Raw genomic sequence first — 24,662 nt, 5'->3', positions numbered from 1 at the left:
CTGCAGAATCACGAATAAAGGAGTGCAGAGCTGGGCCCTGCCCTTCATGAGCCCAGCACCCCGTGAATTTTGACGTTTGTCTGAACATTCCTGAAACAAACACATTTCAGCAAGAAACTACCACAAGAGACAGATGCCAAGAGCCACGCTGATGATAGTGGCTAAATACACGTTCTAGAACTGTGATTTCAACATGATGGCCCATTCTGATGAAAACCAGTTCCTCAAAATTACAGCCCAGGACGGAAATCTACAGTGTCCTTAACACACGCAAAGGAGATTGGTCCCCGATACTGTCCTTCTTCCCCAGGACAGCCTCCCAGCTCGCCTCTAGCCACGTGACATGTTGTCTGCATGTCTCCCCACCCCGATGCAGTTTGCCAATGCTGACCAGGTCAACTAGGACTCAGCAGCCCACTTCTGGGTACTCACCCGATGGAACTGGAAGCCATGACTCACACAGATCTGTGCACAGCTATGAGCACGGCCACACTGCTCACAGCAGCCAAGAGGTGGAAGCAGTCAAGTGTTCCCTGGTGGGAGAAGGGACACACGCCATGGGGTGGCCCATCCACCCCGAGGAACACCCTGGACCTTGACAAGCAAGGATGCGTAGCCACCAGCCACCACAGGGACAGACCCCGAGGATGGCATGCTGGGTGACAGAAGCCAGAGCCCAAGGGACAGACACTGCAGGATCCTACCTCTGTGAAGACCCTGGAGTCGCCAGGGTCCCAGACAGTGAGCAAGAGGGTAGCGCCAGGCAGGGGGAGGGAGGAATGGGCGCAGGGTTTCACCCAGGGGAAAGATGAGAAAGTTCCAGAGCCTGATGGCCATGGGGGTGGCACACTGGTGTGAATGCCTTTAATGCCCCTGAAATAGATACTTAAGTGGTTAAGAAGATAAATTCTATGTTACACATATTTGACCTCGTATCGGTGAGGGAGATGTTACAGGTCAGAGAAAGATCCGTGTTGTGCTCTCCTGACTTCCCCCTGACTTCTCCCTGCTTCTCTTTTGTCATACACAAGAACAGCAGCAGCTTGGGAGGGAACCTCTCCAGAATATCATCCCTCCTCCTGTCTGTCCTGTCTCCCTACTGTCCCTGCACAGGCCCCTTCTGAGCAGGGCAGCAGCCGTCGCCTGCTGACCGGCTTCCCAGCTGCCTCCATGCCTCAACCCAACGCCACACTGACTCCAAAGAATCCAAATTCCTCCATCCCCAGACCTCCACCACGGCTTGCTGCTGCCGAAGTGAGACCTCAACTCCTGGGCCTGACAGTCAAGGGCACCAGACTCCACTCACAGCCCATCCACATCCTAGGGGTGGCAGTGAAGCCCACCAGCTCCAAGTCCTGGCCCTACCTGACCTCTGCCATGCAGCGTCCACACCAGAGAACAGGACCAAGGGGACAGGGAAGGACACGTGAGGGCGCTTGGCAATGAACACCAGTGGTTAGTACCTCCTGTCTAGGACACATCCCGTTCCTGTGCTGACGTCACACACTCTATCATGGACATCCGAGCCACCCCTCATCCTTCAGGCCGGGCTCATGCACCACCTTCCTCAGGACACCCGCCTTTACCTCACCTTGCTCGCTGACGCTCTGTGCTTGAAGGCCTGCGGCCCACTGGCCTGGGGCTGCGGGTCCCCGCTCTTGTCTCACACAGCAGGGTCACAAGGTTCCCCGAAGGCAGAGCTACCCCATCTGCCTACTGACCTGAAGCCCAGTGCTCGCAGTGCCATGGACAGCTACGTCCCAGGAGTCCTCAACGTGGTGATGGCTCTTCAGTGACTCTAAAATCGGACTCCTCGAGTAGGAGCATCTTCGCTGCCAACCGTTTTATAAAAAGGAGAACTTACAGAAAGGAAAGCGGGTGGTTTGGGGCCCTGGGGAGCCTGAGTCTGAGGCCGGCACCCAGAGGCCACGGCTCAAACCTCAGTGCCATCGTGAAGCCATCAGAGCAAGGACACCACACATGAAGGAGAGCTGGCAGGAGGACGTCATGGTGAGCGGCCAGCTCCCCGGAAATTTGGGCCCTGAGGACCAGATGCTACAGACTAAGGAGACGAGGTCACACCTGAGACCCACACACCGTGGAATGACTGCACAATTCCCACCAACTACAGGTTCCCAGCCACGAGATGTGCAGAAAGGGCCTTCCTAGACAGGCCCACACGGACACTGCTACGGAGCTGGGACCACCAAACGTGAGGATCCCGTGGTCAGTCACATCCTCAAGGGGACTCTCCACATGGGAGCTGAGGCCGACCAGCTAAGTCTCTGACAACAATCCCACCCAAGCCTCACCTTGCTGACAGCAGGGAACGGATTCTCGGGTCAGACCCCTACTCATCCTGTCCCTGTGACAGCACGTCCATGATTTACAGCCTCATGGGAACAGCTAACATCCTACTTCCATGACTGCGAGAGGTAAGGTCTCAAGGACAAAACCCTTTCTAACTGCTTTCCCTTCTCACTGATAACACATGGTCAGAGAGCTTTGGCTCACGAAGCATCTGTCTGCCACCCTTTTAAAAATACAGGTGAGGGGGCACCTGGGTGGCTCAGTGGGTTGAGCCTCTGCCTTCAGCTCAGGTCATGATCCCAATGTCCTCAGATTAAGCCCCGCATCAGGCTCTCTGCTCAGCAGGGAGCCTGCTTACTCCTCTCTCCGCCTGCCTCTCTGCCTACTTGTGATCTCTGTCAAATAAATAAAATCTAAATATATATATATATATATAGGTGAGGCCTAATTTCAAGCACAGGTTCCCCCTTTTTGCTGAAGATGACCATGAAAACTCCCTGCCCTCACCCGAGCTTCTGAGGTCCAACCCCTCGAAGCCCCTTCCCGAGCACCTGCCGCTCGACCAGAATAACCCCGGAAGCAGGCAGCAGAAGCAGATGTGACCTTTACTCCATCCTCTCCTCCACTTTTCATATTAAATATCTGAAATATATTAATCTTAAAAAAACAATATTAACACAGTACTCAAGGAATACAGGCAGTGGAATAAACAGTACGTCCAGATTGCAAAACCGCAGGTGATATGAAAAACCAGAGTGTGGGAGCCGTCGATTCCAGGAGTCTCCAGCTGCCTGGTCAACGGGAGCGCTGTGGAGTTGTGCCACGGGCCAGACTGGGAGGGGAACAAAGCCATAAAAAAATACACACGGCAACCCCTCACCCATTCTCGGGAGGAAGGCCGTGGCGCGGCAGGACCCTTGGTCCGGGTTGGAAGAAGCCCCACCCGCCCAGCTGGTTTTGAGGTCCGGGACTGCCCCCGACGCCTTCAGTCTCTAAGTAGGTTTTCGGGCTTGGGGTAGCCAAAGAGGACAAAGTCAGCCTCGTAGAGTTTGTAAAGCTGCTGCCTCCAGGCCAGGGGGATGGTGGCGAACCAGTCCTCCTCCCAGCTGCTGGCAGTTCTGTTCCGGTAGCTCGGGGGGAAGTGCAGGAGCTTGTCCACCTTGAGGAGCCGCAGGAGCTGGGCGGCGTCCTGGTCCAGGGTCTCCAGCTTCCCCACGAAGTCGTAGTCAATCTGGCAGGGGTGGCAGAGGCGGTGCACCTGCCTCCAGTGCTCGTTGAAGGGCGCCAGCTTCTCGGTGCGCGGGTCCAGCAGATACTGGATGAAGTTGGCGAAGGACACCTTGAGGCCCGCGCTGAAGGCCTCGCTGACGGACGCGGGCAGGCCGCTGCGGTTGGCGTACATCTTGAGCATGGGCACCGCGAACTTGCGGTAGAACTCCTCGTTCTCCAGCTGGAACTTGCTGCGGAAGGCCGAGATGAGGCGCACGAAGGGGTCCCGCACAAACAGGAACTTGGTGTACTTCTTCAGCTTGATCTTCATCAGGTGGCGGGAGAACTTGCCGTAGCGGCGCCAGAATTTGTTGAAAGTCAAGTGGGTGCTGGAGTTGTGGACGTACTCCCGGGGGATGTCCAGGGGGTCGCGGTAGGGGGTGCCACGGTCCAGGAGGCTCTCGCTCAGCACGATCATCACACGCTTCCAGTTGGTGCAGGCCACCTTGGGCACGTAGCAGTAGATGACCCCGTGGCGGTCGTCCACGATGAGGTGGTTGAGCTCATAGTTGGGAATGTCGTCAAAGGAGCGCTCCTTGGTGGGGAACACGAAGCTGGCATTGGCACAGAGCCCCCTGAGCACACTCCGCCTCTCGGCCTGCTGCCCGCCCGGGTCCGGGCCCTGCTGGGCGTCGCGGGTGGACCAGTCATAGCCCCTTACGCTCTCCTCCGCGTTGCTCAGCACGGGCCTGTTGGAGGCCGGCACGGAGGGCTGCTCCGTCCTTTTACCCGAAGGGACGTTCTGCTTCAGGCTGCCGCCAAGCAGCTTCTGCAAAAACACGTCCACGTCCGACATGAACTCTTTCTCTGCCCCATGCGTGGGGGTGGGCAGCGGCGCCAGGGGGTGCGGCCTGGGGAAGGAAGTGTGCAGGTAGAAGTGGGCAGTGCCCACGTTGTCCCAGTACACGATGATCAGGAAGACCATGAAGACAGACCCCAAGACCAGCCACAGGCGGAAGAGCCGGGTTTTGGTCATCCTGTCCGTGGACAGGGCAGGGGGGCCCTTTCACCTGGATGCTGTCACGTCAGCTTCATGGAGACGGGACACTGCACTCAGCACCCTGAAAAGGTAACACAGAGCTATATTAAAGATTATGGTCCAACTAGAGTGTCCTCTTGCACTCTGACTCCAACGGACGGTGCTTGCTGATGACTCAGACCCCCCTTCGTGGTCCCAGTCCCTGCCTCACCCCTCACACTTCCATCCTCCACAACCTGGGCTTTACGAGGCCACCTCTGCTGAGTCTCAGCCCCTCCATGTGATAGAGGGATGAATGCCACTTTGAGTGCTGCTTCGAAGGGCCCAGAGGACAGGGTGGCTGGTGAGGTCACTGGAGGTCTTTCGTCACTTAACTGAAAACAGAGGGCTGACAGACCAGGCTCGGGCAGGAACACAGACCCTCATAGTCAGGAAATGTGGAGGAGGAAGGAAAGGCACTCAGCAAAACCAAAACACAAGGTTCAATTTGAATGTATGCTACAACTTACAAAAATGCTAAAGACGTCCCAGCTCCTGAGGAAAACCTTTTGCTGTGCACATTTAATGCAAACAACCACATCAAAGATAGGCCGCTCTGTGTGGCTGACATGTGCTGGACACTGTGCACCATCTCTGTCCCCCTCTATGTGGAACAAATGGGCGCACTGGAGATCAGAGCGGGGACAGGAAGGGTTCACGGGGCAGCTGAAAGGGGGCCCATGCAAGAGCCTTCCAGGCCCTAAGAGCACCGCTGGTAACCCCACAGGAGTGAGACCATGGCAGAGCCACGGATGAAGATGGGGAAAGGTTGCCTGATCTTCAAAACCAGAAGGGTGGCGGGAGGGCAAAGGGAGGCAAGGCAGATTGGCAGCTGCGAATGACAGCGGGTGCTGGGATGGCACCCTGGCAAGGTCGGCCAGCAGGCCCACTGGCAGGCCCACTGGCTCAGGGGCAAGCGGCTGCCCTTGTGCATGGGGAGAAGCAGGCTGGACATTGGATTTGTGGTTCCCTTACAACTTCCACTGAAGGCTGTCCTTGACCACAGTCAAGGTCAATTCCAGAAATGCCAGAGGAGCCCATCCTTGGGCCAGTCCTGTCTGACAAACAGGCTGAGCCCCAATTCTGTCCCAGGTACTTGGAGAAGGGCTAGGGACACCACAGGGAAGAAGCTGTGTCTGACCTAGTGCTGGGACGCTAGCCCGAAGATGAGAGGATGTGCCGTCACCACCTACAGGGCCACCCTGGGTTTCCTTTCTGGTTCCATCCGGAGGGGGCTGCGCCATTACCGATCTGCCCACTCACAACAGAAACAGAGATGGGACACAACCAATAGGCACAGGAAGGCTAGGGAAGAACAGTCCAAGGACCTGGCTACTTGAGGAGCCGCAGAAGGACGAGCTTGTCCCCTATCCCAGAGGGCACTACCTCCGTCCCTGAAGAGCCAACAGGTATAGGAGAAAAGCTCCAGGAAGAGCTGCTGAAGAACCCTGGCAAAGGACGGGCAAGAGCAGCTGCGGTAAAGGACCGAGCCTCTGCCCTAAGAGGCTCCTCCTGCACGCACCTCCTGGGAGGGGCTTTGTTTACTGGGAGCCTTGGGCTAACAATGTGATTGGGGGCTGGGGACTAAGGTCAGCCATGTGGGGAGTCAACTTGTTTGATGACAAAGCCCGAGGAGAGACTGTGGACGCAAAGATGTGGGGCGCACTTGACCCGCTGTCACCCATGAAGATGTGGGGGCGCACTCCACCCGCTGTCACCCATCAGCGGTAGCTGGAGTTGGTGCTATCCAGACCTCCAGGGAGGGGACAACTCTTCCCTCTGTGTCTCTTCCCTTGGCTTGTCATCTGAATCCTTGGCTGTGACAAACCGTAACAGTGAATACACCTTTCCATGAGCTCCGTAGGTTCTTCCAGTGAATGACCCAACCCGAGGGAGGTCTTGGGAACCCACTCCCCATTTACGACTGGTGCACAGAGCGAGAAGGGCCTTGAGCACCGTCCCTAACCTCACAGCGACCCAACAGCAGGAACATCTTTTTGGAGACACCTGCACTACTTAGGCCAGACACCAGTGGAAAAACTACTTCTGCCCTCGTGGTTTAGCAGGGCCAGGCAGGGAGCTGACCTTCCCCCTGGGCACCAACAGGCAGAAGAAGACGGCACAGAGCAGCACAGTCACACCTGGACTCCCCTCCCCTTACAAAAGGAGGACCCGGGGGAGCTGGGCCTGCACCTCCATCCCAGGCCATCATCACTGGGATGGACGGAGGTGACTGTGCTTCCCATCCCATTCCAGGATGGAAAACATTAGTCACATGTTAATCAGTGGAGGTTAGCCCCTAACGGCCACCTGCCAGGGTCAGCGTACTCCCTAGCCCCAGTATGTCAGTCTATTTACCTCCTCCGCAGGGGCAGTCCCCCACGCCACCGGCAGAGCTGGCCCACCCTGCCAGTGACTGAGAGCAGAATCTAGATTCAGAAAGATGAACAAATTAGCTGGAAAGATGAGTTGGAAATCAGAGATGGACACTGAGATTGCGATGAATGTCAAACTATCCACCTAGATCAAAAAGAACTAATGATACAGGACAGAGACCTCAGAGCTGGACACAAGGCAAAAAAGATGAGTGGACAGAAAAGCAAAGGTGGTACTCATCTGTGAACACACACGCCTACAGCTAGAGACCCACCACACCTGGCCCCTGTGCCCAGTGCAGTCCCGGGACATCAGCTCTAAGGAAGGATGCTGGCCACACTCATGGGTCCCACAAGATGCTAATCCCTTCCAGCCAGATCATTCCCCTTCACCTCTCTGTTCTGAGATCCATGTTTTGGACTTGGACCATCTTCCAGCCCCTTGCAGGGTGTGGAGGGTAAAATACAAGTTATCATACCCGTGTTCAGTGAGTGTGACCTGACAGTTTGAGGTTTCTGGAAAAGTTCAAGATCTGTACCCTCTCTCCGGCCTTCACCTCCTCTCCGTAGAACCGTTCGACGGGCACGTGTCTAAGTGGGGCCCTTGCCTCTCCTCCAGCTTCTGACGGCTCGCAGGGTCTGTTCCCCCACAGCACCTGTGGAAGGGGAGGAGGTTGGATCCTCTGGTTGGACAAGAGATTCGTGTCAGCAGGAGGGCTGTCCCGTGGGAAGAGAACAGACTTACCCTGTGCGGCTTCAGAAGACAGAACTCAGACATGGGTCCAGCCTAACGAGACAACAGATGCACGACCATAAAGGGGCCCAAAGCCAGAGTGTCCACTTTTCAGACATACTGGGAGCTCTGCCAGGATCAGCGGGCATCTGAGCAGTCTCAGACAGAGCACATCTTGGGGAGCTCTCTGACTTCTCCCTGTCTGAACCTTCCGAGTCTGTACTGCTTGTGCATGCTCAACTATGCACCTGGGACCCGATGCATTTTCATTAAATGAACCTAAAAGTTCATGAAGCTGAAGTCTGGAAGCGATCTCCACCCACCTGTGCAGTTTTTGTTCACGCTCACTTCATTTTGTTTTTTTTTTTATGGAGAAAGTAACACACACTCACGGTACAAAGGCCAGCAGACAAAGGGCAGTGTGGGGCTTTATGTGAAAGGTGCTGAAACAGGCAAGTGACAGAGAAAAAAGTGACATTCTGGTCACTGCCACCTTCATGAGTCCTTCCTGAGCCCCCAGCGCTCTCAAGGCCCCCCTACAGAAAAGGCTACCCAGCCGGGAGCGTGGGAAAACCCCACGCGGCTGTAGCCCAGGGATGAAGGGAGTCACTGTGCTGTGAAAACATCAGAGTTAGAGGTGCTCGTCTCCTACACGGCTGCTGCCAGAGGTTGGCCAGCGCCCTTTGAGGGCATCACGGCCGTCCGGAGAACAGGAATGGTCATAATCTCACATCACAGCCTGTCTGTAAAGCTAAATCATAAGCACGGGCCACGGAAGTTTTCCAGACCATCCCTTCCAGAGGATGTAAAAGGCTGAGCAGTTCTAGAGATGAAGGTGAAACCATATCAAAAAACAAAACAAAACAAACAAACAAAAAATAGTTTCGCCAAAGGCTGAGCAAGCAGCAAAGGGAAAATGTGCTGGAAAATGTCACGTGCTTGAGAGCCTGGCTTCCAGCTGTGTTTTCAGAGCAAGACTCCCAAGCTCTGTAGAGACGGGGCAGAGACCCTGCGTCCCGTCCATGTACACAGGCACCACCACACATCAGGGACCACGCTGTCACTTGTGCACAGAGAATGCCAAGAGCAGCCAGCAAGGAGGACATGTACACTGGCAAATGCCAGGGCCTACAATAGTTTGGGGGAAACAGACGCTCTACTAGTCATGTCAGACAACTTCAGTTGAACTGCAAGAAAAGACATGGTCGATTATCTTTAGGATCACAGGATACATACAGGTATATCTTTTTGCTAGGAGCTGCCCTTTAAAGGGCTCTCACCACCAAGTGCGAGGAGCTGGGAGCAGTGTGCTACCCACATCCCTTCCCCCAGGCCCTCTGCACGTGGCCTTGGGGAAGGCAGCATGACCCCCGACAGCTGAGGGACCGGAGGCCCGGAGGGGTCACATCAGCATCTGGATTCAAGCCTCACTCTGGAAGTCAAGCCCCACGCAAGCTCCCCGGCTCCGCTGTTGAACGTCCCCGTTCTTCTGAACCTCTGTGGGAGGTGCAAGTGGTGCACAAGCGACTGCACCGACTTCATGGGGACGGTCTGAGGCGTCTGGACGCACGTGTGTGCCCATGACCCCATCACCACGGTCAGAGCGGGAACACCTCCACTGACCCCCCAGAGCTCATGCCTGCCCCGTCTCACCCTTCTCCCCAGCTCATCCCTCCCCTCCAGCCACTCATCTGCTTTCTGTCACCATAAGTTAGTTCGCATTTTCTCGAGTGTTCTATAAATGGAATCACACAGCGAGCTTTGAGACTCATCCACGTGGTCATATAGCCCCACGGCTCCTTTCTTCTGGATCTGGATGGTACTCTGCTGTAGGAGGCACTCGCATACAGGACCCTGGTAGGACACACACACACTCCCCACCACATATTCATCTCTCCCCAGGGACTGAAGTCACACGTGCTAAGTTTCTTCTTAGTCTAAGTCCAAACTGGTGAACAGAAGGGGCTTAGAAAGATTGTGCTTCCGTGGAAGTCCAGGTGCTGACAGGTGCCTCTCTCTCACACACGAGCACGTGTTTCCTGTGTTCTCTGACCTGACAGATGTAGAGGCACTGTCCTGGGGTCAGAGGTCACAGCCGAGTGAGCCCCAATCAGCCTACAACCAGCCCTTGATGCTACCCTCGGGTGAGTCTGCCCGGAACAGAGGCAGAGCAGGCACATCGGATGTTTCTTTGTTACCTGTCCCGAACGTGGTTCTCTAAGTGCAAAGAAAGCTTGTCTTCTCTTAACCGGAACCATTTAAAGTCGCTCTGATTTTTTCCTTATTTGGTGGATTAGCACCAAACACTATCATCTTTTAGCCTCTAATACACTCAAACTCTACAGTTTTGTTCTTAGTCCATAAATAACCTACGTAAGTATGACCGGGCACGGAGAAGCACCCCGGCTGAGGAGGAGCCCCGTTCTGGCCCCGAATGTCTCACAGCCTGGCCCTGGGCCAGCAGCAGGTCACGCAGGCAGCCCCCCCTATGTGGCTCTTCTCATCCACGCAGTGAATCTATGGCTTATGTTGTAAACAGCGAGTCAACTAACTTATTTATAATGAGGCTCCTAACCTGCATCAGACTAGACCACTCAGTGGGCTGTGGGTCATTGTAGGGAACAGTCCCGGGTCAGGGGCTGGCTGTCAGGCAAGCATGGATGGCACACAGGGAAGAAGGCCCCGCCACTAGCACCAGCCCCAAGACAGCATCAGCAAGCACCCCCAGGCGGTGGGCGTCTGGGTGATTCTGGCTTACTGCTTCATGGCTTTCTGTCTTTAAAGTTGTTTTTGTTTATACTGAGCACTGACTCGTTTTTACCATGAGAAAAAAACATTTTTTCCTTTCATAAAAGATACATAGCAATAAAAAAAATTAAGGCATTAACAATGGAAGAAAAAAATTAACCAATTGGGACTTCATGCAAATAAGAAACTTCTGGGCATCAAAGGACACTATCCACAGGGGAGATTCCTCCAGAATGGAAGGAAAATGTTTGCAAATCATGTATCTAATGAGGGCTTAATATCCAGAATAAAATGGAGAACTCCTAATACTCAAGAGAAAAATAACATCCAACAATCCAGTTCAAGAAAAGGCAACAACTTGAACAGACAGCTCCCTGAAGACAGGCAAACAGCCCCTAAGCACAAGAAAAGATGCTCCACACCACTCATCGGGGATATGCAGGGAAGTACCAGCTCATGCCCATTCGGATGGCTCCAGCCAAAAACTGATAAAACAAAAAGGGGGCTCAGCTGGCTCGGTCAGTGCAGGATGCGACTCCTGATCTCAGGGTTATGAGTTCGAGTCCTACTTAGAAAAAAATAAATAAAATCTTCAATGAAACAAAAACCAGCCCAGAAGGTAAGTATTGGCCAAGACAGGGAGGAACTGGAACCCTCTGTCCCAATCAACGGGAACGCAAACCGGTGCCACCACTGTGGAAAACAGTAAGAAACAGTAAGGAGGTTCCCCCCAAAATGGAAACTTGAATAACCACATAAAATGACCACATGGCCCAACAATTCCACTTCTGGGTCTACAGTCAGAAGGACTGGAAACAGGGTCTCCAAGTGGTTCTTGTGAGGCTATGCTCAGGCAGCATGATCCGCACCAGCCAACAGGTGGCCGTACCCCAGTGTGCCCGGGAGGACAAACAGGTAACAGAGTGTGGCGTACACACATATGGCGGGGTATTGCACAGCTCCCAAGAGGAAGGACATTCTGGCAGCCCCTACAATGGGGAGGAACCTCCAGGAGCCTCTGTGGAGTGAAATCAGGCAGGCACAAAAGGCAGGGGCCGTAGGACCTCACTCCTGTGAAGTCCCGAGGGGGCTGGGAGGGAATGGAAGTGTCAGTGTTCCATGGGGACAGAGGATCAGTTTGGAAAGATGAGTGAATTCTAGAGACGGAGCGTGCTGACGGTTGCACAGTGTGACTGTGACTGTGATGGTGCTCCAGGCTCCGTGAAACAGGCTTAAAAATGGTTACGATGGTGAGTTTTACGTTACATGTCCTACCACAATAGAAATATTGGAAAAAGAATTGGAGCCACAAGAGCGGATGTGGAAGAACTGTCGAGAAGTACTGTTGAATAAATAAGGTGAAATGCAGGAGACAGTGTAAAAAACACATGAATGACAGTAAATAAAACGCACAAAGACAAGGAAGGCCTGTAGTGGGGGACAGCCATAGGTAACAAAGGCTATAAACCCAGAGCCACGGCTTAACCTCATAACCCTGCACAAAAGCTCAACGGACTGACTCTACCTGCAATTTATTTATCGAATGTTGAAGTTTTAGAAACGTACAATGATGGGGTGGGTGTATGGAAACAAGATGACTCTTCCCTTTGGGACTCCCCAAATCCCGTGCATCTGGCTCTTCATCGGTGAGACTGCCCCTGGAAGCCTTGCCTTGCCCTGGAGTTCTGCCCCAGAACCAGGCTAGCTTCAGGGGCAACCCCTTCCAGCCCTTTCCAAACCAATGTGGGAAGCCCCTCCACACCACTTGCCAATGAGACTGAGGCCATGGGTCATGTTCAAGGTCAGGGAACAAGGGCAGTCCTGGGTCCTATCCTCTTCAGTCTCGAACAAGCCTCATAAATAGCAGTCGTGGAGACAAGGCAGGCCGAGGGTATGAAACAGCCTGTGCGAGGAAGGAAAGAAGGAAGGAAGGGCCTGTGCTGCTTCAAACAGGGTGCACAGCTCTTCAGGGGTGCACAGAGCAGGGACAGAGATGACCACACAGCACTGCCAACAAGCTTTACCTTGCCACACGGAGAGGGACCTGGGTGTTTCTGGCCCAGGCATGGAGTTAGCAGGAGTCAGGGAGGGCTCTGGGGGAGCACTCTGCTGCCTTCTGGGGAGGACGGAACACAGGGTGTTGGGGGGGGCAGGTTAGAACTGAAGCGGGTAGCCCAGCAGAACCAAGTCAGGGAACAACACTAACCTCAAAGGAGTATTCATTCACAAAATAAGGACATTATTTCCAAACACAAATCTCCCACGACTTCAAAAAAGCAGCTAACAAAAAGCCTCAGTTTTTGGAGACCCAGAGGCCCGGCTGAGGCGGCTTGCTGGGAGTCTGCCTTCGGCTTTTGCCTCCACCAAGAGAATGGGGAGCCAAGTGTCACCCAAAAGCTTCGCCTTGAGGGCTGGTATTCTGCAAGGGCCCTGTCAGCACCCTGTGAACAATCAGGCTTCAGGTTAACTTTAACCCCAACACGAGGCAGCTGTGCAGAAAGGGCGGTGTCTCAGCTGGGCAAGGGGATGCTAAACACTCCTCACACACGCTCGGGCAGGAGTTCATGCCAGCTGCCCACGGAAGGCTCTGGTCTGAACGGGCCCTCACACCACAGCGCGCAAACATCAGGGGACCACAGGGCGGTCTATGAGGGCTGAGCTCCCTCCCAGGCCGGGGTGTGTCACTCTCGTCGGGGAGAGGGACCCCATGGCCACACCGCGGGAGGACCTGCGTCAGGGCACCTTCCACACTTCAGCAGCAGAACTGGTGACTGCAGGGCACACAGGTCAGGAGGCATGTGCCAGTTGATTCTGAGTCCCCTTTGCTGGCCACACGGTATCTGGGGTATGTGTGGGGGGGTTGTTTCTGGACGAGACTGACCTCTGACCCTGTAGACGGAGTCAGGCCCACGGCGCTCCCGGACGGGGCTTCCCCAACCTACTCGGTGCCCAAACAGATCGACCAGGTGAAGCAAGAGAGAGTCTCCCCTCTGCCTGCCTGCCTTTGAGCCGGGACAGAAGTCTCCTGCCCTCAGGCTTGGACTTGGCCCCCCTGGGTCTGAGCTTCTCAGCCTCCGTAACCACATGAGCCAATTCCTTAAACACTTCTCTTTATACACACCCTACGGATTCTGTTCTCTGGGGAACCCTCAAATGCATATTTGCTTCGTCACTTGCACTGTCAGGGTGCATGTGTGTTTACTACACGTTGTAGACAGAAGAGATAGAACGAGTGAGAACTAAACTGTAAGTGTCAAGAAATGGAGGGCGCCTGGGAGGTCAGTGAAGCATCCGACTCTTGGCTTCGGCTCAGGTCATGACCTCGGGGTCATGGGACTGGACCCCACGTCAGGCTCCGTGCTCAGGATGGAATCTGCTAGAGATTCTCTCTCTCCCTCCCTCCCTCTGCCCCCTTCCCCCACTTGTGGCACACTTACTCTCTCTCAAAATAAAAAAGTAAATCTAAAAAAAAAAAAAAAAAAAAGAAAGTGTTAAGAAATGGATATAGCTGTTTGCCACGGTAGAAAAGAATTTCCAATGAGAGACTTGCGGCCACTAGCCAATAGGACAATCCCAGAGGCCGGGTTGAGATGAACTTCCCCATATAGATACCCCACTGTTCTGGCACCATTTCTTTGAAAGAACCTTCTTTCCTGGTTAACTCATCTCTGTTTCTCCTTTTGTTTTTGAATCAGGTTTTTTGACGTCTGATTTATATACAGTAAAACTCAGTCTCTTTAACTGTAGAGTCTGACGAGTTGGCAAATGTACACCACTATTAAGGTTCAGGACATTTCCATCACTCTCTGAAGTTCCCTCCTCCTCCCCCAATGCTCAGCTCTAGGCAACTACTCTTTGGCCTTGGTTCTGCCTTTCCTACAACAGCACCTAGTGAAACCACATAGGATGCAGGCTCTTCACAAACTGCTTCTGAGGTCTGTCCAGGGTGGTGTTCATGTCAGCCGTAAGCTCCTTTTTGTATGGCCACCAGTATTCCATCATATGGATACATCACTGTTTACCCATTTACCAACTGATGGGACTTTTAGGTTAGTTCCTTTTTTTCTTTTTCAATAAAAATTTTAGTTATTTATTTGACAGACAGAGATCACAAGCAGGCAAAGAGGAGGTGGAGAGAGAGGAAGGGAAGCAGGCTCCCTGCTGAGCAAAGTGCCCGATGTGGGGCTTGATCCCAGGACCCTGGGATCATGAGCTGAGCAGAAGGCAGAGGCTTTAACCCACTGAGCCACCCAGATGCCCGGGGTTAGTTCCCTTTTTTTGACCACTGCCAATAAAGCTGGTATCAACTCTTTTTGCATACAGACCAGATTCTTTTTTTATGTTAAAACTTTTTTAAAAAGTAAGAATAGTTGGTATTTAAAAAACATCCAGCATATTTTTCAATTCCTAGAAGGTTCTATAAGAACCATGAAAGTGGATATGCCACAATAATGCTTAGGGACTCTATTTAAAGACCAATCAAACTGACCACCAAAATATGATAAAAATCTTAGATTATTTATGGTTTTTCAATTACAAAATTTTAGGGGCTCAAGCGACTATAGCTAAGTTTGCAGGATACAAAGTTAATATACAAAAGTCAATTAGTTTATTTGTCCACAAAGAACAAGTGAAATTTGAAATTAACAAGACAATTCCATTTATATTAGAACTCCCGAAAATAAAATATTTAGGTATCACTCTAACAAAATACATGTAACATGCACGGAGAGATATTCCATGTGTGGACAGAAAGACTCAATGTTTGTCAAGATATCAGATCTTTAAAATCTTTAAAAAAAAAAAAAAAGATATCAGGTCTTCCCAATGTACAGCTTCAGTGCAATCCCAATCAAAATCGCAGGAAGTTATTTTATTACCCACACTTTCTAACGTTATATGTGAGGGAAAAGACCCAGGATAGACAACACATTACTGAAGAAGAATGAAGTTGGAAGACTTACCAGAAAGCCACAGCAAACAAGAGCACGTGGTATTGGCAAAAGAACAGAGAAGAAGATCACTGGAAAAGAACAGAGAGCCCAGAAACAGACCCATAAATACAGTCAAGTGGTCTGGAGCGAAGGCAACCCAAGGCAGCAGAGGCAGCCTGCCTCAGTTATGAGCGCTGAACAACCGGACGTCCACGCGCAAAGAAACAAACACATAAAAGAATCCAGACCCAGACCTTACTGCCCTTACAAAAACGAACTCCCGGTGGATTAAAGACCTACATGTACATGGCAAAACTAGAAAACTCCTAGAAGATCATAGGAGAGAACCTCAATGACTTTGGCTGATGCCGTTCAGATACAGCAGCAGAGACCAGGCCCCTGAATGCAGGGACTGTCCACACGAAGATGTGGACAAGAATGCTCACTGCAGACTTACTCAAATAGCTCCAATCTGAGAACATCCCAGAGGTCCTTCACCAAGGGAATGAATACACAAACTAGGGTGGACTCGTTCAGTGGAAAACTACCCAGCAATAAGGGAGAACGAGCCGCGGATTCATGAATCAGCACACGCAATGACACAGAGAAAGCTCTCGGATATTATGCTGAACAGAAGAACTCAAACACAGAAGAGTACATTCCACATGATTCCACTCACAGGAAGGTTTCAAAAGGCAAATCCAGTAAAAGAAATCACAGCGTGCCCAGGGCCAGAAGGAAATCCGGGCAATGGAGATACTCTCCAGAAGCTAAACCTTTCCAACATGAATGCCATTAACTAGCTCTCACCAGTTTCCACAACACAGGATGAAAACACCAGCCCCAAGTCCGACAGACATTCACAGACCAGGAGGAAGAGGAAAGGCATCCTGGGGCCCAGGCCAGGCTCTGCTGAGTGGCCTGATACATCACCTCAAGTCTGAGTCTCAGCTTCTCGACCACAAAACACCACCGGTTAAGGTCTTTCTGCTAATCAGAGCTACTGAGAACATGAACGTGATAACATATGAACTATTTCGTAAAATATTAAGCCATCCTCTTTGGACTAGGCGGCTGGCCTTATTTATTTTCTCATCTTTATCGCACCCTCAAATATTTGTATTCTATTAATACGTTATTTTTTTAATTACTCATACTTTCTACCAAGAGTCAATTATCAGCAAAGAAGTCTCTATGCTTTCAACTAATTTTATCGTAATTACAACAATGGCTAATATGTTTTCAAAAGTGATATGGTAAGGTCTTACATGTATTAATTTATTTAATCCTCACACTAATTATGATAAAAATTGGGGCAAAACTTCCGGACAACTCGCCCAAGCCTGCATGGCCAGCACCTGCAGAGACCGGGCACTTGAGCCCTGGCAACTGATTTAGAAACCCACTGTCCCATGCACGACTGCCTGGGTTTTGGCAGACACTCAAATTTTTATACTTTGTTTCTGAGAAAATTTGCTGCTTCTTGTCCAAATAACCAACTTCTGAGCATTAAATCAAGTGACACGGACTTCACTAAGAACTCCGAGAATGTTTCCAGTTTTATGCATTTATGCGACTAGCAAAAATATCAGAACTACTCCCTTCTTTTCCAGCTTTACAAACACTACCTAAAGCAAAAAATTCACTGAAGTTCCCATCACTTAGTCAACAGAAATTTGGAAAGTTTCCGTGAGTGGTCTCAACATTTACTCTTTGGGCTGTGCCTGCATCTTTGGAGCTGAATTAAAACCCCCACAGTAAAACAGACATTCACCTGAAGTCACCAGAACTTGGGTTCATCTGTGTACAGAATTACTTCATTTGTATTCAGTTAACCCCGAGAACTATATCTGACAGGGTATCTACATAATAACAAGTAATAAATGGTCATGTTGATGAAACAGAAGGTTAATGTGCGTCCCAGGAGACCTGAATGAAAATCGAGCCCGAAGTTGGCCTGTGAGGTAAAGTAACTTCCCCCAGGAGCTGGGCCCAGGGCATGGGAGCTGTCCACTCACACTGGTCTCTTGGCCCCGGGTCCCTCAGCCCCACTGACCTCCCCACGTAGACGGGCTCTCAAGGCATGCATACTAGCCCCGCATTCCCAAACTTCGAGTTCGCAGAAACCAGGGATCGCATCTCCTGTACCTTCCACCTTCCTCACAAGACTCAAGGATTTGCTGCATGGAATTTAACTCTGGAGTCCAAGTGAGCACTCATTTCTCAGAGTTAAATTAATTCAAATAAATTATTTCACGGGAAAATATTGATGATAAATTTCACCATAATTGGTTTAAGAACCTGCCTGGAGCTTTCCCTCTGAAATACAGCCAGACTCTAACCTCTTCCAGTCCCTCTGGTGCCCGCCCGTCCCCTGCACCCTGTTCCAGCTAGCCTCAGCTCTCACCTTCATGACCACAGCAACCTCCAAGCTGCTCTCTGAGCTCAAGCCCACACAACCCACGTTCAACACGGCGGCATGGTTGTTCTGTGACAAGTCAGACCATGCCACTTCTCTGCTCAAAACGCTCCGATCACTGAGTCTCACAGCTTCCCATTTCCAGTCCTTACAGTGGCTGCTGACAAGCCCTACCTGATAGGACCCCACACTCTCATCTCTTCCGCTGGCCCCCTCACTGGGCCCCACTCTGGCCGCCGTGGCCTCCTTGCTGTTCGTGGGCTCCCACTGCCTGGCCCGCATCCACTGTCCTCTGCCTAGACATGCACGCTTGGGGAATCCAGTGGCTCAACCCTACACTAGCTTCTGACCTCTGCTCAGAGCTCACCTCATCAGCAAGGCCTTCCCTGGTCATTCCCCACCCTGCACCCCCCCATCATCCAGACCCGCTTTTCCTCTGTGGCATGTGTCATCGTATTTAGTACCACACGTTCTCAGGCTTACTTGCTCCCTGTCTGCACTAACACATAAGCTTGAGAAGGCAGGTGGCCCAAAGGCTTAGAATAGTGCTTGGTACACAGTAGGTACTTAATAAAGAGCTGTTCTGCTAACAGAAAACAGATAAACACAACTGACTCTGATTTTATAATTTCCGAAACCCGACGAAGGGAACGAAGAATTCAAAAGAGCGCTCTTCCTACTTTTGAATATGCTTGTAAAACCCCTTTATAGTAAGTAAAAGAAAAATAATACAGTTCAAGGAAGCACGCAGCCTCTGCTAGGCGACTACAGCCAGGAGACAGGATCCAGAGAACAATGACAATAATGAAGAGGAAACCAAGACAAGTCGATTCTCCTCTCTGGAGTGAGGAAAAGGGCCCAGGAGGGAGCGAGCCCAGCACCAAACACGGGCGAAATTCTGCCCGCCTCACCCAGGAGAGCCGGAAGTGCGGTGTGACTGTCTTTATCAACGTTCCGCACACGTGTGTATGTTAAAGGATGAGATCGTGCTGGGGAGTTTGCCACAAACCCCAGCAGCGCCTGTCCCTTCCCCATTACCCACCCGCACCAGGCTCCCCATCGCCTCTGAAGAGCAGGGGACTGGCTTTAGGTCAGGGCCTCCCGCACGGCCCGGGGTGGGGGGGCAGGTGGAAACGCAGTGTCTCCTCCACCCGCCCCCGCCCTTCACACACCCAGGCCCCACTCACCCTACACCATCTCCAGACAGGCACAATATGTTTCAATTAGAACAATATTCGGTGTTTACATAAACGATCACCGCGCAAAGGCTGTTCACAGCCTCGCCTCGCCGTAGACCATAATTATTTCTCTCTTCCTGCACAACAGTCTATTTTCCCTGGAACTAATGACAGTCTTGTGCTCTCATTTGCTTTGTGTTCCAGGGACTCATCACCAATCCAGCCCAGCCCCGCCAGCTGTCCACATCTCCTCTCCAGATGTCCCAGCGCCCGGGTGCCATGTCAAGTTCACCTTCCCCAAGAACTCTCTCCTGGGGAGTCAGCTCCGGACAGGTGTGCACGCTGGCCTCCCCACCTCCTCTCTGGAAAACCCCGTCTCCTCTGGCTCTGTCCTTCCAGACTCACCACCTCACTGTCTATCAGTTGATTCCTTAAAGTACGTGAGACGGGAACTTTTGGGGCATGTCTGAAAATACCTTTATTCTACCCTCTTTTGCCTGAGTATAGAGTTCGAGGTGGAAGGTATCTTCCTTCAGAATTCTGAAGGCCACGCTCTCTTGCTTTCCACCTTCCAGCGTTGCTGTGGACAAGTCCCCACAGCGTTCTGCACCATTCTGTGATGACCTGTTCTTATTCTTTTTCTAGATGCTACCACAATCAGGGGTGCCTGGATGGCTCAGTGGGTTAAGCCTCTGCCTTCGGCTCAGGTCATGATCTCAGGGTCCTAGAAACGAGCCCTACATCGGGAGCCTGCTTATCCCCCACCCCACGCCTGCCTCTCTGCTTACTTGTGATCTCTCTGTCAAATAAATAAAATCTTTAGAAGCTACCACAATCTTCCTCGTCCCAGAGTTCTGAGATTTCACAGCAACAGGCCTTGGAGTGGGTGTGCACATCTCTCTCTCCATCTGCACTCTCACTACCCGAATTCTGAAACTGATGGCCTCGAAAGCATTTCCAGATAAATCCCTTGTTTCCCAAACTCTCACTCGTTACTGTGGAAACGTGGCATCCCTCACTGTGCAAACCTGCTCCCCACCCTGCAAGGACCCATACCGGGAACTGAACAGATGGGGAGAGCGAAGGACACCTGCCTTTTCACACACAGTGCTGGCCACGCAGGGAACCCCCTTCCTCACGAAGTTGGTTCTAGGAAATTCTCTTGCATTATTTTGTGGACGGCATTTTCTCTCTTCTTACTGAAACAGATCATTCAGATGTCAGCCTCCTGCTCTGATCCTTCCCTTTTCTCTCTCACTTCTCATTTTTGCTTTTAGGTTTGTCTTCCCCAGCTCCTCAACTGTATCTTTCACCCACCAACTGGGCTTTTTATTTCTCCAACTGTGTTTTTTTATATCCAAGGGTTTTCTCTTTTTGGTTCTTCAAGTGTTCCCCTCACTTACTTTTTTCTTACTAGAGTGGCCTGCTCTGTCTCTTGCATACAGTAGTGCCCCTTCTCTGTGTGTGCATGTTAGTGACAGCCCGCTTGTTCAGTCCTCCTCCTGCACACCCTCCACCGCCTGCAAGTGTGAGCTAGGGTCTCTACCTTCCAAATGAGAGGTGTCTTCACATGTCCTTGGTTATCTGTTCCTATTTAAGAGGTAGGGTGCCAAAAGAACTCGAAAGCTTTGAACCATAGTGCGGTTCCACCTGAGCCTCCTTACCGGGGGCCCCCTGGTGTCACTATTTTTAGGTCCTTTCTTTTGAGCTACTCACACTCCCCAAAGACTTTTTCACTCTCCTGCCTGGAGAGGCAAGTGCCAGCTGGTGGTGTTCCAGGAGCCATCAACTCTACTCACTGCATCCCGCCCCTCTCCCCCTACCCAGCTATGCCTGGCATTTCCCATACCTCTCTGCAATATCTGTCAAGTTCTGTAAGCAGTTACAGAAACCGCCACCTGGGTTAACTGCAGGAAGAACGGAGTTGCTGTGTCAGCTATCATGAGGCCCATGTACGCGCGAGTGACTGAAGAAGCAGCAGCCCTTGGCCGCAGCCACAGACACACTAAGGAGGTGTGAAACCGACAGCTAGCTTCTGGTGGGAGAGAGACAACACAAAATCGAAAATAAGACATAAGTTGTGGGTCTTTTTTTTGGTTGTTGTTTTTTTTTTTAATGGTACACTAGCTGCATCTGCTTCAGCAGTATCAATAGCCGGTCTCTCCGGTCTCACAAGCACACCTTAGCCTCAGGACCTTTCTAGAAGGCAATCACCTCCCAGCTGTGGTGATACGCAGTAATGGCCATGAAGTGCAGGCCCAGTGTCGGCCATCAGACACACTTCTCTTCTAGCACCTATCCCTTCCTCGCTGGTATTCCCTAGGCTTCTGCCCCAGACACTCATCCATGAGAGAGTGTCTCATCCAGGAGGCCCACAAACACTATGGACCCTGCAAGCCTACAAGCTTACAACCCAAATGCCCCTCCACACCAGCTCCAGCACTTCCCATCACAGGCAGCAGCTCTGTCCTTCGAGCAGCCAAGTGAGAAACCTTGGTTACTCTAGCATTTTTCCTTTCCCTTTCACCACACCCTACAGAGCAACACACACTGTGGGTTCTCCTGCTTGCTCGAATCTGATGACCCTCTCCACTCTTTCGGCCTCCAACCCAAAGCCATCCCCTCTACAACGGCACCCAACTCAGTTTCCAGCTCCTCGGACTGTGAATCCACGTTTCCTGTTACTTAGCCCTAGTTTTCTGAAACACAGACCTAACACATCCCACCCAAAACCCTGACCACCCCCTCACTGAAGATCAGGATAACAGCCCAAAGTCTAGAACAGCATTCAAGGCCCTTCGGTAAAGAAACATCTTTTTGGTCTTAGCTTCCACCCCAATCCTCAAACCCCCTTTCTCAATGAATCCAGGGACTTGCTGCCCCCACCCCAAACACCCCATTCCCTTCCATGTCTCCACATGCCCTGCTGCCTCCACCTGGAATGTTCTCTCCAACCTTCACTCGTCCTTCAAGGCCCCCACATCCATCCCACATCAGCACCACGGAAAACTCCAACACCAGGAAATAAACTTCACTCTTCCCCCTTTCTTCACACTTTGTAAATAACTGCCTAGAAGCACGGGTCACACCGTATCATAATCAGCCTAACTTTATCACCAGCAGCTAGCCCAACTGGCCATCCTGCAAAGGACCAGGGGCTTAGTGTTTGCAGGATGAAGCGGGCTCACAGTCACAGCGAGCCGAACTGCAGGCCTGCAAATACCCACCCGAAGTCCTATCAGCTATTTGCAAGAAAACCACCAAGCAATTCCATGCAGACGCGGTCCAAAAGCCCAGGAGCCCGGCCGGGTGGGTACGCTCCTGGGGTGGGCAGACTGCAACACGCCAAGTGTATCAAACCCGCCCTTGTAACACCTTCATCCGACACAATGTATGTAACTCCACCTCCATTTAAAACAAATGTCCTGACATCCCTGTGCGCTCTCCTTCTCCCCCCACCCCCAGACCGAGGCCTGCACCCACACCCTGCGGTGGCGGGGGCAGCACCCCTCAAGGTGCGTCTGCCTGCCCGCCTTCAGCCCGGGCCTCCTGAGCTTGTCCGAGGGCAAGCAGAGAGTAAATAATTTAATAAATCGCAGACACACAGTGTCTTCTTGTGCTCCGCGCCAGCCGGACCTCGGCGTGCGCCAGTGGCTCGCCAGGGATGCCCCGCGGCCAGGAGCCTGAGCGGGCGGTGGAGGTCCCTCTGTTAGTGGCCAGGGCACGGCTTCCTCGCGCGGGAGACGCAGCCCCGCTGTTTCTAAGCAGAGGGTCCCGGAGGGGTCCCCTTCCAGGCCTCGCGGCCCCGCAGCGGCGGCCTGGGGTCCCCCGAGGTGGGGCCGCGCCTCGCAGGCCGGCGGGAGGTGGCCGCAACTCCCCGGGAGTGCGGCGGTGGGGGTGGAGGGGTGGGGGCGCCTGCCCGGCCCGGGGTCCCCGCGCAGGGCTCTCGGAGCACTGCGGCGTGGGGGCCCCGCTCCGAGCACCGCCGAGCTCGCGTCCACGCTCCCGCGGCGCCCCACACGGGGACCGGGAGCGCGCCTGCGGGGCGCCCCACCCGCCGCCGCCGCCCTCCAGCGCCGGGCGCCCGGGGGCTCAGAGAGGGTGCGAGCCGGGCCAAGGTCACACAGCGGCTGGCGCGGGGGCTCGGCCCGAGGCCGCAGCGGACCTGCCTGCGGGCTGAGGGAGGGAGCCGGGACCCGCCCGCCGCCCCGCAGCACCGCAGCCCCGCGCCGCACGTCGCCCCGCGCCTCCGCCTCGCGCGCCTCAGCTCACCTCACCTCACCTCGTCGTCGTCGTCTCGCAGCCGCCGCCTCGCCGACCCTCCCGAGGCCGCCCCTCCTCCGCCAGCCCCGCCCCCGGAGCCCGGAGCCCCGCCTCCCGTTCCACATCTCGCGAGAAGTCGCGGCCCCCGGAAGGGCCACGGAGGCTGAGGAGCTCCCGCCCTCAATGCGCCTGCGCCCTCCACACTCAGCGGTCCCTCCCCCCAAACCCGTGCCATGTGGCGCCGTATTTACGACCCTCGATCGGCCCCTCCCCCCGGCTCCGGGAGCCCGCCCCCTTCCCCAGCAGCCAATCCGGTTCTGCAGGCCGCGGCGTTGGCTCCGCCTCCAGCGGGTCCGAGCGAGGCGGGCGCGAGGCAGGCGCGGGACACCGCTTGGAGCCGAGCGCTGTCCCTCTGCGCGTACGGAGTGCTTGCTGTTTGCCCGGCTCGTTCGCGACCTCCGGACCGCTGGCAGAGGATCGCGACGCTCTCCGGCCGGGGCCTGGGGCGGGTGACCGAACCTCTCCGAGGTTGTCCCAGGTCCGTCCAGAGGGTGGTGCCATCACCTTGCGGGCAGGTAGCAAAGCCCTAGGCCAAACGACCCTTGTTCTCACCGATGGGTTTTCTTTAGTGAGGGTAAAATACGCATGTGACAAAATTCACCACCTTAACCACCTTAACTTGTTTCATGCACATTCACATTTGTGCAGCCTTCACCAGCCACCCACAGAACTTTTCCAATCCGTGATGGTTTCTGCGGTTCCTCGCAGGGAATCGCAGACTGCCTTCCGAGCGGAGGCTCTGTCCTCACTCCTTGCCCAGCGGCCAGTCAGCACGGAGACCCCACCAGTTGGGTCCTGAGACACAGCAAGTCCCTGACCTCTCGGAGAATCTCTTGGGGAGGGGGGGTGGCGGGGGGGAACCGCTAACAAACAAGCCCACCGACTGCTCCTTTCCATTGGATCATCCCCTCCACCTGAACCGTGGTCAGGCCTCTCCCAGCTTAAAAACAAAAACAAAACCAGTACCCTTTACCCCCTCCAGCTAGCACCCCAGCTAACACCTCAAAGCAGTGGGTCGCTCTCCACAGCCTCCAGTTTCCGTAAGTCCTCTTCACTCCTCTCCCTGGAAGGGAAGAGGTCCCCCTGCAGCAGGCAGGCAGCGCCAGTATGGGTAGGATGGCACAGGGCAGGTGCACATGGAGCAGATGCACAAGGGCGGGAGGACATGGGACGGGGTGGCCTGGGACAGGTGCACGCAGCGCAGGACGGCATGGGGCAGGTGCACACAGGGCGGAATGACATGAGGCGGGATGGCACGGGGCAGGTGCACATGGGACTGGATGACACGGGGCAGGTGTGCACAAGATGGGGTGCCCTAGGACAGGTGCACACAGGGCGGGATGCACAGGGCAGGT

At 53.4% G+C, this 24,662-nt stretch overlaps 1 protein-coding gene across 6 annotated transcripts; it reads right to left on the bottom strand.

Annotated features, from left to right (window-relative positions):
• Positions 1-2,896: 2,896 nt before the first annotated feature.
• On the bottom strand, positions 2,897-23,363 carry CHST12 (carbohydrate sulfotransferase 12). Of its 6 annotated transcripts, none has more exons than XM_032328081.1 (3): positions 23,257-23,301; positions 20,041-20,183; positions 2,897-4,640 (listed from the first exon to the last, which is right to left on the bottom strand). In XM_032328081.1, the coding sequence occupies exon 3, from the start codon at positions 4,553-4,555 to the stop codon at positions 3,296-3,298; it is 1,260 nt and encodes a 419-aa protein (XP_032183972.1). In that variant the 5' UTR covers positions 4,556-4,640; positions 20,041-20,183; positions 23,257-23,301; the 3' UTR covers positions 2,897-3,295. The 6 variants fall into 6 exon arrangements, with proteins under 6 accessions (XP_032183972.1, XP_032183973.1, XP_032183971.1 ...); XM_032328082.1 differs by having other exon boundaries at positions 23,262-23,279; XM_032328080.1 differs by lacking the exon at positions 23,257-23,301 and adding an exon at positions 20,834-21,019.
• Between the last annotated feature and the right edge of the window lie 1,299 nt (positions 23,364-24,662).

The sequence above is a fragment of the Mustela erminea genome, chromosome 20 (assembly GCF_009829155.1).
Source record: "Mustela erminea isolate mMusErm1 chromosome 20, mMusErm1.Pri, whole genome shotgun sequence".
In the NCBI taxonomy this organism is placed as follows: Eukaryota; Metazoa; Chordata; class Mammalia; order Carnivora; family Mustelidae; genus Mustela; species Mustela erminea.
Note: the sequence above shows the minus strand (reverse complement) of the source record. Positions and strands in the feature narration are given on the sequence as shown.